The following is an 18,510-nucleotide window of genomic DNA, read 5'->3' as shown; positions in this document are numbered from 1 at the left end:
CACCGGGGTCAGACACAGAGTGAAATTCCTTCCACACCGTCCCATCACACACTCCCGGGGTCAGACACTGTGAAGCTCCCTCTGCACTGTCCCATCACACACTCCCGGGGTCAGACACAGAGTGAAGCTCCCTCCACACCATCCTATCACACACTCCCGGGGTCAGAGACAGAGTGAAACTCCCTCCACATTGTCCCATCACACACTCCCGGGGTCAGACACAGAGTGAAACTCCCCCCTCACCGTCCCATCACACACTCCCGGGGTCAGACACAGAGTGAAGCTCCCTCCACACCATCCTATCACACACTCCCGGGGTCAGACACAGAGTGAAACTCCCTCCACATTGTCCCATCACACACTCCCGGGGTCAGACACAAGAGTGAAACTCCCCCCACACCGTCCCATCACACACTCCTGGGGTCAGACACAGAGTGAATCTCCCTCCACACGGTCCCATCACACACTCCAGGGGTCAGACACAGAGTGAAACTCCCTCCACACCGTCCCATCACACACTCCCGGGGTCAGACACAGAGTGAAGCTCCCTCCACACCATCCTATCACACACTCCCGGGGTCAGACACAGAGTGAAACTCCCTCCACATTGTCCCATCACACACTCCCGGGGTCAGACACAGAGTGAAACTCCCCCCACACCGTCCCATCACACACTCCTGGGGTCAGACACAGAGTGAATCTCCCTCCACACGGTCCCATCACACACTCCAGGGGTCAGACACAGAGTGAAACTCCCTCCACACCGTCCCATCACACACTCCCGGGGTCAGACACAGAGTGAAACTCCCCCCACACCGTCCCATCACACACTCCCAGGGTCAGACACAGAGTGAAACTCCCCCCACACCGTCCCATCACACACTCCTGGGGTCAAACACAGAGTGAAACTCCCTCCACACTGTCCCATCACACACTCCCGGGGTCAGACACAGAGTGAAGCTCCCTCTTCGCAGGACTATCACTCTGCTCCCGTGATGTTCTGTGACACTCTGATCCTCTCTCCTCCGCAGCTCCTGAAACGGTGGACGGGATGGAGGGAGGATGCGAGGCCGTGTCCTCCAATCCGCAGGAGCTGCTGTCGCTCATCCTGCAAGCGGGGACGAAACTGCAGCACTCTCTGCGGGAGACCCAGCCCCCTCCTGCATCGCTACCCTCCCCACGGCCCGACCGCCGCCAGTGGGATGTTTCGGCTGACCCGGAGGCACTACCGAGTGACGCTGATAGCTCAGCCGTCCCGGGTCCTTTAAGCTCCTCAGTGGACGGGGCCGAGGATCGGCCTCTCACCGACCAGCCCGGGCTCCTGGCCTTTTCCGGTTCCAGGTCCGAGCGGCCTGACTGTCTGTCGAGACCGCAGGAGCTGGGCGAGCCCGTTAGAACTCGCCCTCGGCAGCTCCTGAGCCAGGACGCCCAGACGCAGGAGCCCCCGTCCCGGAACACCGTCCCTCGGGAGCCCAGCCTCTCGCCCGGAGAAGAGAGCTGCAGCGGGACTGACCGGGATAGCGACGAAGACGGGTGGTGGCCGGGGTCTGCTGAGCTCTGCGCCTTCGAGCGGCAGCGGCTGCTCAACTCGCTGGTGGGAGAGCAGCTGGAGGTTCCCGACGTCTCCACCAGGAGGGGCCGTGTCCAGTGTCGCGTCGGGAGACGGTGCCCGCGTTGCGGGCGGCGAGGTGGGGACCGGCTGAGGCCTCCGGTCCTTCCGGGGCCCTGGAGGGTGCCGGCGAGGGACAGGCTGCTGGCCGAGGTGGCGGGCTGGACGCCGGGCTGAGCGGTGGGGAGGGGGCGTTAGACGGGAGGGGGCTGGAGGTTGACCAGGTTGAGCTGAATATTTCCCCCTAAATCGAGGGAATCGCCGAAGGAGGGGGACGGTGAGGAGGAAATTCTGCTGCAGGAGGGGCGGTGAGGGATCGCCGTGCTGCAGGACGGATGGCGAGGGAGCTCCGCGCTCCGGGGGACGGCAGTGAGGGATCTCCGTGGGAGTGGAGTATCGGAGCCGGCAGTACCGAGGGAGCTCTGCAGTAAGGGAGACGCGAAGAGAGCGAGGGGATCCCCAATCTCCCTGAAACCCCACTGCCCCAGATCCGGCTGACCCCGGGATCCCCGCTCTGATACCCCACCGGCATTCCCAAGTGGGATGGGACGCTCGTCACACCACCGGAAAGAAACAGAGAGAATTATATAATTGGTTTATAGAGAGTCCATGTATTTTAATGATTTAAAACTGCTTGTATATATTCCATGCTGAGAATTAATTAAAATCTCTTTACACAATTCCAACTGGTCCTGTCTTCAGCTTAATAACTGAATTAACCCTACTACTGGGTGAAGGCGTGGAGGGGCAGGAGGTGTGGGGAGGGTGGAGGAGTAAGGGGGAAAGGTGGAGGGAGAGGGGTTAGAGATGGTGTGGAGGAGGGTTTAGCAGGAAGTGGGACGGGCTGGAGGGAGGGTGAGGATGTAGTGAGTGGGAAAGGGAGTAGAACGGGGTAGAGGTAGAGAGGCTGAGGGTGTAGAAAGGGTTAAGGAATGAAAAAAGGGGCGGGAGGTGTGAATGAACAGGAGGAGGAAAGGGGAGTGGTTGAGTGAAAAGCAGTTAAAGAGAGTGGAAAGGAGCTGCGGTGAGGGGAAATCGGCGGAAGTTTTCCGTCCCGCCTGCCCTCTTCCTGCTCCAGAACCCGTCCAGTACCACACACCATGGCCGGAGAGGAGACGCAAGGAGCGGGCGATCAGGATGGCGGGATTCTCGGCCGCTTCAAAGCCTATGCCTGCAGCAGGAAAGGAACCATCTTGTTGGCGGAGATGGTGAGAGGCAGCGGCCTGGGCACCGGGGAGGGGCTCCGCCGAACAGCGCTTGGCTCCCATATGCAAAAAAATTCTCTTTCCCTCCCACCTCCATTCTCTCCCGTTCCGCCCTCACACCCCTACTTCTCTCCATTCCAGCCTTCATCCTTCCCCTTACCATCCGACCCTACCCCTCCAAACTGTAACCTCATGTCTCGCCTTCATCCCTCAAACGCCCTACCCCTCACCAATCATCCCCACCCTCTTAAACATTTTTCACCCCTCCCACTGCCTTCCTTTTCCCTCACTCTAACCCCCCTCCAGTGCCTCCCCTCGCTCTCCCCTCCCCTTTCCCTCACTCTCCCCTCCCCTTTCCCTCACTCTCCCCCTCCCTACCCCCCCCCCACCTCCATCTTCCATCGAGCTTTGATGACTCAGGTGCACAGTGAGTCATTTCCTAACCACTGCACACAGCTCTGCCGCTGCCTCCCCTCCCCTCTTCCTTCCCGCCCATCTGCTCACTTGCCGCGCAGACACTAACCTACCGCGCAGTACCTCGGGACCATTGAGGCGCAGGCAGCTCTCGCTGGGAGAGACGGGCAGTGAGGGACCCAGGTTCACTCAGATGGTCGGATGGGGTCCACTGTCCCTCTCCTCCATCCATTGAAATCCGGGGGTGGGGGAAATCCCATCAGACGTGAGGACGTTCAGCAGGAGGGAATGATACTTGGAACACCAACGGTGCCACCTTGATTTTTTTTTATTGTTGCCTGTACCAAGACCCAGTGAAAATCTTGTCTTGAACACTGTTCATACAGATCAGATCATTACACGGAGCAGTGAGGTAGAACAAGATAAAACAATAACAGAATGCAGAATAAAGTGTCACAGTCAGAGAGAGCGTGCAGTGCGGGTAAACGGCAAAGTGGATGGTCTTGACCAGGTAGACTGAATTCAAGAGTCCATCTTAACATACTATAAGGGAACCCACACAAAATTTTGGTGGAATGCAGCAGGCCAGGCAGCATCTACAGGGAGAAGCGCTGTTGACGTTTCGGGCCGAGACCCTTCGTCAGGACTAACTGAAAGAAAAGATAGTAGGAGATTTGAAAGTGGGAGGGGGAAATGTGAAATGCAGAGGGGGTGGGGTGAAGCTAAGAGCTGGAAAGGTGATTGGCAAAAGGGGTGTAGAGCTGGAGAACGGAAAGGATTGAAGGGTTTTAGCCTGAAACGTCGACAGTGCTTCTTTCTATAGGTGCAGCCCGGCTTGCTGCGTTCCACCTGCATTTTCCATGTGTTGCTTGGATTTCCAGCATCATTTTCTCTTGTTTATACTAAGGAATCTTTTCATCATCATCATTATGGGCCGTGTTGTATGAAGTGGGCAATCGAGTTCTTTTAACCACGATTGTTTTGGGCAAAGTTTTCCAGAAAAGTTTTGGTTCACCATTGTCTTCTTCCGGGCAGTGTTTTCACAAGAGTGAAGCTCTGTTCCAACCCCCCTCCCCCACCGCAGCCATTATCAATACTCTTCACTAAAGCCCGGAATCTGTGGTCGCCCAACCAGGACTTGCGATATGCACCAGCTGCTCATACGGCCATCCACCACCCGCAGGCCATTCACCAGCAGCAGCAGCTGCTCATACAGCCATCCACCATCCGCAGGCCATTCACCACCTGCACCAGCTGCGCATATGGCCATTCACCACCTGCACCCGCAGGCCATCCACCTCCCGCAGGCCATTCACCACCTGCACCAGCTGCGCATACGGCCATCCACCACCCGCAGGCCATTCACCACCTGCACCAGCTGCGCATATGGCCATTCACCACCTGCACCCGCAGGCCATCCACCACCCGCAGGCCATTCACCACCTGCACCAGCTGCTCATACAGCCACACACCACCTGCACCACCTGCACCCACAGGCCATTCACCACCTGCACCAGCTGCGCATATGGCCATTCACCACCTGCACCCGCAGGCCATCCACCACCCGCAGGCCACCCACCACCTGCACCACCTGCACCCGCAGGCCATCCACCACCTGCTCATACGACTGTCCACCACCTGCTACAGTGGGTTCATGTGACCCTGATAGGATTAAAACTACACCTTGCCCAAGAGTGACCTGTAAGGTATTACAGGGAAAGAGCTCCCTCTACTTCCTTTGGTAGAGACACATCTCCATCCTGTCCAGACAGCTTCTACTGAGCCTGGTGGGACGTGCTTTAAGGCTTTTGTGCCTTCTGCCTGATTGGTGGGGGGAGAAGAGAGAACGTCTGGAGTGGGTGGGGGTTTTTGATCCTGCTGGCTGCTTTAGTGAGGCAGAGTCCGTGGAGGCGAGGCTGGTTTTTGTGATGTGCTGAGCTGTAAGTTGATGATTGCCAGCTCTTTCGTTTTGCTGACTTCAAGGGAAAGTTTTTTTTTGTCACGACACCACGGCAGGAAACTCTCCATCTCTTTCCTGTACTCTGACTCATTGTTATTGGAGACACGGCCCACGACAGTGGTGTCATCTGCAGACTTGTAGGTAGAATTACAGAAGAATCTGGCCATGCACCCGCGAGTGTTCAGGGAGCAGATTGTTTGCGGGGGGGGGGGGGGGGGAGAGACAGGACAGAGAATGCAACCTTGTGGAGCACCCGGTGTTGTGGATAATTATGGTGGAGGTGTTGCTGCCTGTAGAGTCATAGAAAACTACAACCCTTTGGCCCATCTAGTATATGCCAGACTATTGAAACTACCTAATCCCATTGACCTGCACCGGGACCATATTCCTCTGTACCCCTTCCAACCATGTCCTCAGCCAAACTTCTCTTAAACATTGAATTTGAGCTCACCTGCACCGCTTGCGCTGGCAGCTTTTTCCACACTCTCATTTCCCCTCATGTTTTCATTAAACATTTCGCCTTTCACACTTAAACCATGACCTCCAGTTGTAGTCCCACCCAACATCAGTGGAAAAAAACCTGCTTGCATTTATCCTATTTATACCCTTCATAATTTTGCTTTCCTCTATCAAATCTCCTCTCAATTTTTTTAATGTTCCAAGTAATAAAGTCCTAACGTATTCAGTCTTTCCATATAACTCAGGTCCTCCAGACCTGGCAACATTTTTACTCTGTGCAGTCTGTCAGTCAAGAGCAGCGAATCCACAGATTCAACTCTGGCTAAAGACGTTCCTTCTCAAATCTGTTCTGAAGGGATCTCCTTGTATTCTGAGGCAGTGCCCTCTGATGCTAGACTCCCCTACTACAGAAAGCATCCTCTCCATATCCACTCTATTCAATAGGTTTCAATGAGATACCCCGCCCTCATCCTTCTAAACTCCAGCGAGTACAAGCCCAGATCCTTTAAACGCTCCTCATATGGTAATCTTTCATTCCTGGAATCATTCTCGTGAACTTCCTCTGGGCACTCTCCAACGCCAACACATCCTTGGATACAGGGCCCAAAACTGCTTACGATACCCGAGTCCCTCTATTCTGCAACGCCGCCGAGGACTCAGCCATTCACAGTTGGTCCTGCCCATGGACCCCGTGATGAACTCTGACAATTTGCACTCATCAGAGTTCATCACAGGGCCCAAAAGAGAGTATTTTGCCCCCTCGGATAGCGTTAGAATTTGGAATGCACTCTGAGCAGGCGGTGGATGCTGAGATCCTCTTAATGTTGAAGTATCGATGGTAATAACTCAGCCACGGCAGGGTTGACTCGATGGGCCAAATGGCCTGATTAATCCTGTTCCTATGTCTTATGGGTACAGGTATGTGTTTCCATTAAAATAGCTACATGGTAGACAGGGCAGTGAAGAAGGCATTTGGCACACTGGCCTTCATGGGTCGGGGCACTGAGTACAAGAGTTGAGATGTCCCGTTATACCTGTACAAGACATTGGTGAGGTTGCACTCCGAGTATTGTGAGCAGTTCTGGTCATAGGTCTGGTCAATAGGAAGAATGTCATTAAACTGGAAGGGGGGCAAGAAAGGCCTTTGGAAAGATGCCACACATGAGGCTACTAAAGAAAATAGGAGCCCATGGTTTTACGGGAGAGATACTCTAATGGATAGAAGCAACACACCCAAAATGCTGGAGGCCTGAAACGTCGACTGTACTCTTATCCAAAGACGCTGCCCGGTCTGCTGAGTTCTTCCAGCATTTTGTGTGTGCTGCTCTGATATACAGCATCTAAAGATTTTCTCTTGTTTGTGATAGCATGGATAGAAGACTGGCTGAGTGGCAGGAGGCAAAGATTGGGAATTTTGCAGAGGAGATTTACTAGAACGTTACCTGAGTTATAGAGAAAGGTTGAACAAGTTAGGTCTTTATTCTTTGGAGTGTAGGAGGTTGAGGGGGGGACTTAATAGAGGTATTTAGAATTATGAGGGGGATAGATAGAGTTGACGTGGATAGGCTTTTTCCATTGAGAGTAGGGGAGATTCAAACAAGAGGACATGAGTTGAGAGGGGGCAAAAGTTTAGGGGTAACACGAGGGGGAATTTCTGTAGTCAGAGAGTGGTAGCTGTGTGGAATGAGGTAGAAGTGGTAGAGGCAGTTTCGAGTTTGTCATTTACAAAAAAAATTGGATAGGTACATGGACAGGAGAGGAATGGGGTGTTATGGGCTGAGTGCAGGCTGGTGGGACCAGGTGAGGGTAAGCGTTCGGCATGGACTAGAAGGGCCGAGTTGGTCTGTTTCTGTGCTGTAATTGTTATGTGGTTATATGGAATAAAGGGAGCCTTTTCGGTTGATGCAGGTGACTAGTGGTGTTCCGCAGGGGTCTGTGTTGGGACCTCTTCTTTTCGTGTTATGTGTCGATGATTTGGATGGGGGAATTGATGGCTGTGGTCAAGCTTGTGAGCGATACGAAGCTGTGTCGAAGGGCAAGCAGTGCTGAGGAAGCAGGGAGTCTGCAGAAGGACTTGGACAGGTTGGGAGAATGGGTCAAGAAATGGTAGATGAAATACAGTGTCGTGCACTTTGGTAGAAGGAATAAAGGCATAGACTATTTTCTAATCAGGTAGAAAATTTAGAAACCAGAGGTGCAAAGGGACTTGGGAGTCCTCGTGCAGGATTTCCCAAAGGTTAACATGCTGGTTGAGTCAGTGGTAAGGAAGGTAAATGCAATGTGAGCATCCACATTGAAAGGATCAAAGCAGTGATGTAACCCTGAAGCTTTACATTGGTCAGACTACACTTGGAGTTAGACTTGATGGGCTGAATGGCCTATTCTGTCCCTATGTCTTATGGACATGCAAGAATCACCAGGATGTTTCTGGGACTGGAGGGACTGAGTTGTAAGGAGAGGCTGGACAGGCTGGGACTCCATGGAGTGGAGGAGGCTTAGGCGTGACATAGAAGTTTATAAAGCCATGAGAGGCGTAGATAAGGTGGAGGTCACAGTCTTTTACCCCAGGCCAGAGGAGTCTAAAAGTATAGGGCACAGGTTTAAGGTGAGGGGGAAAGATTTAATAGGAGCCTGAAGGGCAACTTTTTCACCCAGAGGTTGGTGACAATATGGATCGACCCTGCCAGAGGAAGTGGTTGAGGCAGGTACAGGAACAACCTTTGAAAGATACTTGGACAGGTATATGGATAGGAAAAGTTCAGAGACATGCGGGCTAAATGCAGGGTTCTGGGACAGCCCTGCATCCCACGTTATTTGCTGCCCCTGCCCTCAACAGCCCCCCCCCCCACACCCCCAATACCTCCCTCACCCTGTACCCTGATGGTCAGTCCCTCAAGGGTGTCTCCTCTATTTCTTCCTGATATCTTTCTGTCTTCACCGTTCCCTTCTCTGTGTCACTGCTTTTTCCCATTCCCCAATTCATCCCTTCCCTCTCACTCCCCCTCCACTCCGCACATCTCTCCCCCATTCCACTCATCCCAATGCTCTCCTCCTCGCTCCCCCTATACACCAGACCTCTCTCCCCATTCAACGCATCTCTTCCCCCTCCCTCTGCTGCCCTGACACCCCCTTCCCCCTCCGCCCACTCTCTCCACTGTCCCTCCCTTCTCCCTCCCCATTCCACTCCCCCCCACCTTCTAGTGCCGGTCTGCCGTTGGGACGTGTCTCTCTGTGTGTTTGTCTGGCCTGCTCTGTTCCAAACTGCTGGCAGTAGATGCAGGGGGCGTGTCCTCACATCAATGACCCTGTTGTGCAAGGGCTGGAGAGGGCGATGGCTGGCACATGGGACCGAGCCAATTCTGTAGGCACGGCAGCTGCCGGTGGGAGGGCGAGGATGGGTGGTTTCTGAACAGGCAGAGCTCCTGCCTCACTTCCTCCTCATCCCCTGAAAAAGAGATGTAGAATCAAAAAAATTCGCAGCAGATTCTGAGAAGGAAAATCAGGCTCTGCCTGGTTTGCTTTGAGGAGCTGGAGAGATTTACAGGGCAGATATCAGAATCAGGTTTATTATCACTGGCATGAGTCTGAAACTTGTTAACTTAGCAGCAGTAGCTCACTGCAATACGTAACATGGAAAAAGAAGCAGAAGAAAAATATAATAATAAATAAGTAAATCAATTACACTATATGTATATTGAATAGTTTAAAAATTGTGCAAAAAACAAATAATATATATTAAAAAAAGCGAGGTAGCGTTCAGGGGTTCAATGTCCATTGAGGAATCAGATGGCAGAGGGGAAGAAGCTGTTCCTGAATCGCTGAGTGTGTGCCTTCAGGCTTCTGTACCTCCTGCCTGATGGTAACAGTGAGAAAAGAGCATGCCCTTGGGCGCTGGAGGTCCTTGATAATGGACGCTGCCTTTCTGAGAAATTGCTGCTTGATGATGTCCTGGGTACTTTGTCGGCTAGTACCCAAGATGGAGCCGACTATATTTCCAAACCTCGGTAGCCTCTTTCGGTCCTGTGCAGTAGCTACCCCCACCCCCACAGCAGACAGTGATGCAGCCTGTTAGACTGCTCGCCACAGTACATCTAGAGTTTTTGTTGACGTACCAAATCTCTTCCAACTCCTAATGTGGTAAAGTCACTATCTTCCCTTCTTTATCCATGGAGCCAAAGGAGCAAACTGCCAAAAGATGTGGCAGAGGCAGATACAATTACATTTAAAAAGGAGGGGATTGCTGAAACTCCACTGGAGTATTGTGTACAGTTCTTGTCGCCCTGCTATACAAAAGTGCTTGGCTCACATCTTGCTAAGTCTTTAATATCGTTCATTGTTCAGGACACTGAGCATAGGAATTGAGATGTTTTAATGTTGTTCATGGATCTGCCTCCAACACTTCTTCTGTCAGCACGTTCCATATACAGACCATCCTCTGAGGGGAAAAAGTTGTCCTTCTGGTCTCCTTTAAATCTGCCCCTTCTCATCTTTAACCTGTGCCCTCTAGTTTTAGACTCCCTTACCCCGAGGATAAACACTGTGACCATCCACCTTCTCTGCAACCTTGTGGTTTTATAAACCTCTGTAAGATCACCCCTCAGCCTCCTTCACTCCAGGGAAAACCTCCCTGGATTGTCCAGCCTCTCCTTGTAACTCAGGCATAGTATTTGGACAATACGACCCTGGTTCAATTCCTGCTGCTGTCAGTGAGGACAGTGAGGTCAGTGAGGAGTTTGTACGTGCTCCCTGTGACTGCATGGGTTTCCTCCCACAGTCCAAAGCACATTGGTTAGGCCTGAGGGACTGCTGCCCTCACAGGGCCAGAAGGACCTATTCTATGTTGCATCTCAACAAATGGATGAATGAATAGATAAATATATTTCCAGTCCCGGGAACATCCTGGAGAATCTTTCCTGCTCTTGCTCCAGCCTAATGACGTCCTTCCTATAGCGTGTGACCAGAACTCCACACAACACTCCAAGTGCACTCTTACTGACATCTTGCAGAGCTGTAGCATCTCAACTCCTGTAGCTCAATGTTCTGTATGATGGTGTGCCAAACGTCTTCTTCACTGCCCTGTCTACCTGTGACACCACTTTCAGGGACCCATGCACTGTACCCCTTGGTCTCTCTGTTCTACAAGGCCCTGCCTTTCACTGTGTAAGTCCTGCCCTGGTTTATCTTCTGAAAATACGAGATCTCACGCTTGTCCAAGTTAAACTGCATTTGCTGTTCCTCAGCCCACCTTCCTAGCTGACCTAGGTTCTTCTGTAATGTTAAACAACCATTCACCTTTCAGTGTCCTGCAGCCAGACCCAGGTAATGTTTAGGCACAGGGGTTTTTCTCCCCAAGTCTTACTGCAGACACACTGAAGGGCATGTGTCATGCACCCACAGGTGTAAGGCTATCTAGATTGGTACCGTAATCCGGGGTTGCCCAGCTGGAGATTTTTCACTCTCCTGTCTACCTGTATTTGCTGAACAATCCCAGTCTGGCATCCACAGACTGGTCTGTATGGGATTGAGATATACTGGGGAGATGGGCCGAGTAACGGCAGATGCAGTTTAACTCAGACAAAGCATGAAGGTTGTGTTTGGAAAGTCAAACACAGTGCGGGACTTTCACAGTGAACAGCAGGGTATGGTTCCTTGAAAGTGGTGATGCAGGTAGACAGGGTGGTGAAGAAGACGTTGGCACACTGGGCATAATCATGCAGGACACTGAGAACAGGAGTTGAGATGTTACAGCTCTACAAGATGTCAGTAAGTGTGCACTTGGAGTACTGTGTGTAGTTCTGGTCTCCCAGCTATAGAAAGGATGTCATTAAGCTGTAAAGGACGCAAGAAAGATTCACTAAGATGTTCCCAGGACTGGAGGGATTGAGTTATAAGGAGAGGCTGGACAAGCTGGAACTGTTTTCCCTGGAGTGAAGGAGGCTGAGGGGTGACCTTATTGTTTGTTCTTTACGACCATGTTGTATGATGTGGGCTATCATGGGCCTTCCATGACCATGATTGTTCTTGGGAAATTTTTGTACAGAAATGGTTTACCATTGGGGCAGTGCCTTTACAAGATGGGTGGACCACACCCACCCAACAGTCATTATCAATACTCTTCTGAGATTGTCTGTCTGGCGTCAGGGGTGGCTATAACCAGCACTTGCGATATGCCCCAGCTGCTCATATGACCATCCACCACCTGCTCCCATGGTTTAACATGACCCTGATCGGGGGGGGAGGGATAAGCTGGTGCAACATCTTGCCCAAAGGTGACCTGCAGGCTAACAAAGGGGAGTGCCTCACACCTCCTTTGATAGACACATCTCTACCCCACTACCCTTTGATGTTTATAAAACCACAAGCAGTGTATATATGGCGGATGGTCACACTCTTTTTCTCCCCAGGATAGAGGAGTCTTAAAACTAGAGGGCACAGGTTTAAAGGGGCCCTGAGGGGTAAGTGTTTCACCTAGAGAAAGGCCTGCCCAGGGGACGTCATAGAGGTGGTACAATTACAATAGGAGAGGAGTCATTGGTCTGGAGAGAGGCAGGGAGGATTGACTGCAATTTTCACCTGGATGCTTACCTGTGTTGATCCTCTCCACCCACAGGTAATCAGCTTGATCATCTTCATCTGCTTCTGTGCCTCAGTTTCAGTTGGGTACACGACCGCTCCCCTCGTCGAGTTCTTCTTAAGCTTGGCTATCTTCATCATCTTCATGAACGGCTACGACAAGTCACTCTCCTTCATCCACTGGCCCTGCACGGTAAGGTCCCCATTTCTCTCTCCTCTGCCTTTTCTTCTTTAGATCTTGTAGGATCCCCAATCTTCCTTTTTGTTCCTCGGGATCTAAGCTCCTTTCAGGGGAAGGAGCTTCCACGGTGTAGTCACGGGGGTGGGGGGGGGGGGGAGTGTGGAGGGAGAAGTTCTGGCACTAGGCTCTGATGGTGAAAGAATGGCTGGTTGATCCCCGAGTTGGGACTCTGGAAAGGAGGGGGAAAACTGTGGGCGATGAAGTTCCTCTGGTCCTGCTGGTGGGAGAGGGAGGCAGGTTCAGGAGGAGATATTGGAATTGGAATAGTCCTGGGTAATAGTCTTGACCGTGGAGGAGGGAGGGTGTTTTGGGCCAAATGAGCAGACTTCTCTATCCCAGATGGTGTTGAGCTCACTGAGAATTGTTAGAGATGCATCCACCCCAGGGAAGTAGGGAGTGTCCTGTCACACTCCCAACTTGTAGATGGGGAAGAGGTAATGTGGTGGATGTGGAGTGCATGGACCAACTCCACCCAAGCAAGTGGGGAGTGACCCATCACACTCCCGACTTGTAGATGGGGAAGAGGTAATGTGGTGGATGTGGAGTGCATGGACCAACTCCACCCAAGCAAGTGGGGAGTGTCCCATCACAACTGACTTTGGGTGGACCCCATGGTCAGCAGGGAGTACTTAAGGCTGAAGGTTCTGTGATTGTCGGATGGAGTGGACTATGCCTACCCTCTCGCCCCATGCAGGACTTCATCCGGTGCGGCATCGCCGTGATCATCTACATAATTATTGGGATAATTGGAGTTATCAATGGGTATGGAGCCACGATCACTGCCGGGGTAAGTGTCGGGGTTGCGGGAGGTGATTGAGGCGCGTGGTACAGCAGAGACATGTCCAGCTCAAACAGAGCTTGGGCTTGGAGGATGGCAACACTGTGAGTGAGGGTCAACATCCCACCACACCTCCCATGGCTGGGGAGCCCCTTCTCATGGCCTTCACTGTGATGGTGGAGATCCCCCTTCACAGACCCTCCTGCAGCGGGGTGGGTGGGGAAGGCCCCTCTCATGCAGCAGGGAGCTCCCCCTCTGCTCTCCCTTCCCCATGACATGAAGATGCCTCTTTGTCTCCCATCTTGTGGCAGTGGAGGTCCCTGTTCTCTACCCCACCCTTGGAGGGGGAGATCGTTCTTTGCTGCCCTTCCCTCAGCACTGTGCTCCCTCCCCATTGCCTCTGCCTTGGTATAGGGCGATCCTTCCTCTCCACCCCCCCTCAGCAGGGCAAGACCCTCTTTGCTGCCCATACCACAGTGAGGCAGAGCCCTCTCCACTGCCCCCACCACAGTGGGGCAGTTTGCTCTTTGCTGCTGTTTTTTGAGGGGGGGAGCACTGGGGAATAGCCATGAGGGGCGGGATGAGTGATCACTGAGACAATGGGGATGGGACCAGTGTTATTCAGTGTTTAACTTCTCCGATGCACTCTTTGTCCACCCTCTCCCCCCAACACCAACCACCTCACCCCTCTCCCCCACAATCTCTCCTTCCTCCCCCATCCTTGCTGGCCCTTCCTGCTCCTCCCAGGTTCTCTCCCTGATAGCTGCTGCCATCTTTGCCTACGACGGTTACATAGCCTTCCAGATGTTGAATTTGAAACGACACACTCCTGCGCCCACAGGTCAGAAGCAGGGGCAGGGGCGGGGTGGGTGGGGTCTCTGCCAGGGGGTGGGGAGGTGGGGTGAGTTGCGTCTCCCCAGCTTTCCGCGTGTTTACAGGGACTCCCGTTGTGGTGGAGAAGAAGAAAGCCCTTATCTCCGAGTGGAGTCATCGGGGCGCCGTCATGATAGCGTTTTTTTTTAGCAGGCTTTCTTATTTTTATGAGGCCGAGTTGCTAGCTCGACGCTCGACCCAGCACGGATGGAAAGCGTGCAAGGGAGCCGGCTGGATTTGGACTCGGGAGCCCTCGCTCCGAAGTCCGGTGCCACCCGGCTACGTTGTGGTGGAGGGGCTGGCAAAGTAGTCACGCCAATGTCAGGGTGTGCGGAGATACCCCTTCCAATGCTGAACTCCTCAACAGCCTCTTCCTGCTCCCTCGTCAACCCTGAACTCCAGTTCTGCCCTCTATCACCCACCAACCTGTTGCAGGAAAGCAACACCCACCCTCGAAGATCCCCGCCACCCAGGCCACGCTCTTGTTTTGTTCGCTGCTGCCATCAGGTAGAAGGTACAGGAGATTCAGGACCAGCACCAGCAGCTTCAAGAACAGTTACTACCCCTCAACCATCAGGCTCTTGAACAAATGATGACTACACTTATCTATTGAGATGTTCCCATAACCAATGATCGCACTTTAAGAACTCCTTATCTCATGTTCTCGTTAATTATTGCTGTTTATTTATATTTGCACAGTTTATCTTCTCCACTCTGGTTGATCTTTCACTGATCCTGTTTACAATTATTATTCTCTAGATTTGCTGAGTATACTCAAAGGAAAATGAATCTCAGGGTTTCAGCACAGGGAAAGGTTGAACAAGTTAGGCCTTTATTCTTTGGAGCGTAGAAGGTTGAGGGGGGGACTTGACAGAGGTATATAAAATTATGAGGGGGCTAGACAGAGTTGACGTGGATAGGCTTTTTCCATTGAGTGTAGGGGAGATTCAAACGAGAGGACATTATTTGAGAGTTAAGCGGCAAAAGTTTAGGGGTAACGCGAGGGGAACTTCTTTACTCAGAGAGTGGTAGCTGTGTGGAATGAGCTTCCAGTAGAAGTGGTAGAGGCAGGTTCGATATTGTCATTTAAAAAAAATGGACGTTTATGGTCTGAGTGCAGGTCGGTGGAACTAGGTGAGAGTAAGCATCGGCACGGACTAGAAGGGCTGAGATGGCCTGATTCCGTGCTGTAATTGTTATATGGTTATATAGTGACATATATAGTCTGATAATAAAATTTACTTTGACATTGCCGTCACCACTCTGAAATCCTTCCCCCCCCAACTCATCCTGTCTCCCAGCACCTTGACCTGTGACCTTCACACTTCACTGCCCTCTGAACGCTGAACTCTAGCCTCACTCCCTGGCCCTCTAGGGTACGCACCAGCTGTACCCCACTCACCCGGAATGACTCCCCTGATGCTGCTCTTTTCCCCATTCCCTGTTGCCCCAGGCATTCATACTGAAACCCATCCCACTTATACTGCGCCCTCCGTCATGCCCCACCCTGAATACTCTATTCTCAGCTGAAATCTGCCCCTCTATCCCTGTCACCCCCTTGCCCCACTCACACTGAACTCTTTCCTCCGCCACCCCCACTCTGAGCTCTCCATGATTCCCCTACACCCCCACACTGAACTGGCCCCTCCACACTGAACCATTCCCCTACTCCCTGACCAACCACCCCCAAGCTGTACTGACCCCCTGTCCCACTCACACTGAACTCTTTCCTCCGTCACCCATACTCTGAACTCACACCGCTGTCCTCATTACACCCCCCCCATCCCACGAGAACTTTGCCCCCACCACTTGTCGCCATCAGGCTAACCTCCACCCCTGGCCCGCTCACACTGAACTACCCCCGTACCGAACTCCACCCCCCCATGCTGAACCTTTTCCCCACTGTCCGTCACCCCAAATCTGAACTCCCCCTTTCGCCCAGCTGCACTCACCCTGAACTACCCCTGACACTGAAATTCCCCAACACTGCTGAACTCCTGCCTCTCATGCTGTACTGTTTCCCCTCTCCTTGTCACCCTTAGGGAACTTCCACCCCCTTAACCCACTCACCCTGAATGATCTCCCCCGACACCGAACTCGTACTGCTGCTTATCACCCCCTGGATAAACTCCCCTTGCCCATTACTCCCCTTGCGTCTAGGGCAGCATTGCAGGTCCTCCGTCTCTGGCTGTGTGCATGGCTTCCTTCATTGTTTCAGTAGCTTCTTCTCAGCTTTTCTCTGCTGTCAGTCATGCAAGTTCCAGGTGACTTAGATGAAGATCAGAGTCGTTAATGCAGAAAACCAGATAGTTGCAAAGGTTCACAAACTTGCAACTGTAGTTCACGCCCTCCAATCCCTGATAGTTGCCTCACAGGTAGGTAGGGTAGTTAAGAAAGCTTATGGGGTGTTAGCTTCCATAATACGAGGGATAGAGTTTAAGAGTCATAGGCGAAGGACGCAGCTCTATAAAACTCTGGTTAGGCCACATTTGGTGTCCAGTTCTGGTTGCCTGACTATAGGAAGGATGGGGAATCATTGGAAAGGGTACAGAGGTCTGCTCTGCAGGAGCGAGCAGCGGGGAACTGGGGATTGGGCTTCGATTTGTCACTGAGTGCTTCTCTGGTCCCTCTGTGGGGGAGAGGGGGGGGTTGGAGACCCCTCCTCCTTCTGTGTAATGTGGCTTCCATTTGACCCTCCCTGTCTGCGACGATGCCCTTAGCTGGGACTCCAAGAACATTTGGCTGCTATCGCGGTGAAGCGGCGAGGAGGAGGCTGCCCTGGCTGATAGACACTTGCTCCCTCACCACTTCCCTTGTCTCTCCACAGAACCCTCCGATAACTCGCCGTAACCCCGCAGGAGGAGGAGGACGAGGAGGAGGAGGGATGGAGGAATCCTGGAACAGGAGCTCCGGACTCTTGGCTCCAGAACCCAGCACTGCCAGACATAACGACTCAGGAACACGTCCCGATCTCACATGTCTTAATTCTGCCCCCTCCCCCCGCCATTGCATCCAATGCCAATGAAGGCACGCTAGCACGAAACCGCGTTCGCCATCCTACCCATTGTCTGACCTAATTCCTAGAACCATGAACCCTCTCTGTTCGTTTTAAAAAAAACCATTTAGCGCACCCTGCCAGTTACTGTATCTGTGGCCTTATCTGACTTTCCGGACGACCTCACCCTCGTCCGGAATAAATGCAATCTGCCAATGATCCACCCACCTGATCAATATCGTTGCTGTAATCTTGGACGATGACTCTGGCAAATCACCGACTTATTCGAGGCCCCTCTTACTTTGTCAATCCAAGTCTGACAAGCGCAAGGGTCCCGGCACCCAGCCGCAGTTGTGCTTACTGCACCGATCCCAGAGTTCCGGTCGGAAAAGCAGCCCCTCCCCCCTCCCCCTCACTCCTTTCCCCAGCTCTGCATTGAATTCACCAGCTCGCCTTGAACCCCCTGTTGCCTCAATCTTCCGGATTAGTTTTCCACACAGAGACCTCGTCGAGGGCCGCACTGAAGCAATTGCCCGGCTCGCCATCACACCTGGGGCAATTATCCCCGCAGGTGGTCGTTGGGATGAAACAGCAAGCCGGAGCAGTTGGGGGAGGGAACTGCAGAGAACGTGCAAACTCCGTATACACGCACACATACAGACAAACATACCAACATCAGATATTCAGACACACACACAGACAGACGTACACAGACGCAAACAAGCAGACAGACACAAACACAGATTCATTGTCGGTTTCTAGGGGAAATATCAGATTATGTTGGCCCCGGTTTCCGTGGCCTGACTTTGCTCCTGTCATTACTGACGGCGTGAATTTGATAATCTCGGGCCAATGTTTGCACAGTAATGTATGTTTCCCGATCTAATACACTGATCCTGCTGCAGAACCTGCGACTGTTGCTTGTTGTTTGTTGGGGTGGGCGGGGTGGCTGCATTGCGGGGTGGGGCGAGTTTCCTTCCCACTGCGAGCCTGCCCTGCACTTGACCTTCGGTTCCCATTGTGGTGGACGCCCGAGACTCCAGGGAGCTGAGGTCATCCCGCCGCAAGGGGCACCAGCGAGGTCAGAAAATAAGGTTCTCGGCCCGCTGAGTTCCTCCAGCATTCTGTTTGTGTGTGTGTTACTCTGGATTTCTAGCACCTGCAGAATATTTTACATATTTATATTAATGACGTGAGAACTTGTTTTGCGACAACGGTACAGCGCAAAAGCTTAAATATTGCATAACAAAATTGTTAAAAGAAAGAATATCGGGGTAGAAACACAAAATGCTGGAGGGTCTCAGAGGGTCAGGCAGCAGTTTTTGGAGGGAAATGACACGATGTTTTGAGCCGAGACCCTTTAACAGGACTGCAAAGAAAGAGGGGAAACCGTGAAGGAGGTA

At 52.4% G+C, this 18,510-nt stretch overlaps 2 protein-coding genes across 5 annotated transcripts in view; both read left to right on the top strand.

Moving 5' to 3' along the window:
* The window catches only part of LOC132380629 (membrane-associated guanylate kinase, WW and PDZ domain-containing protein 2), a 52,201-nt gene extending 49,916 nt beyond the window's left edge, over positions 1 to 2,285 (top strand). For 3 of the 4 annotated variants that reach the window (XM_059949570.1, XM_059949571.1, XM_059949572.1), the window contains one exon: positions 1,032 to 2,285. In XM_059949570.1, coding sequence (XP_059805553.1) covers positions 1,032 to 1,786 — 755 coding nt within the window. In that variant the 3' untranslated portion in view covers positions 1,787 to 2,285. The remainder of the gene's footprint in view (positions 1 to 1,031) is intronic. The other variant, XM_059949573.1, reaches the window with a different exon arrangement.
* Positions 2,286 to 2,563: 278 nt separating this feature from the next.
* LOC132380628 (proteolipid protein 2-like) lies at positions 2,564 to 18,014 on the top strand. The gene is made up of 5 exons (XM_059949568.1): positions 2,564 to 2,817; positions 12,258 to 12,413; positions 13,156 to 13,248; positions 13,987 to 14,080; positions 16,940 to 18,014. Exons 1-5 carry the CDS (start codon positions 2,710 to 2,712, stop codon positions 16,960 to 16,962), a joined length of 474 nt encoding a protein of 157 aa, XP_059805551.1. The 5' UTR covers positions 2,564 to 2,709; the 3' UTR covers positions 16,963 to 18,014.
* The last annotated feature ends 496 nt before the right edge of the window (positions 18,015 to 18,510 follow it).

The sequence above is a fragment of the Hypanus sabinus genome, chromosome 24 (assembly GCF_030144855.1).
Source record: "Hypanus sabinus isolate sHypSab1 chromosome 24, sHypSab1.hap1, whole genome shotgun sequence".
NCBI classification, from domain to species: domain Eukaryota; kingdom Metazoa; phylum Chordata; class Chondrichthyes; order Myliobatiformes; family Dasyatidae; genus Hypanus; species Hypanus sabinus.
The sequence above is the reverse complement of the archived record's forward strand: the minus strand, read 5'-3'. Positions and strand labels throughout refer to the sequence as shown.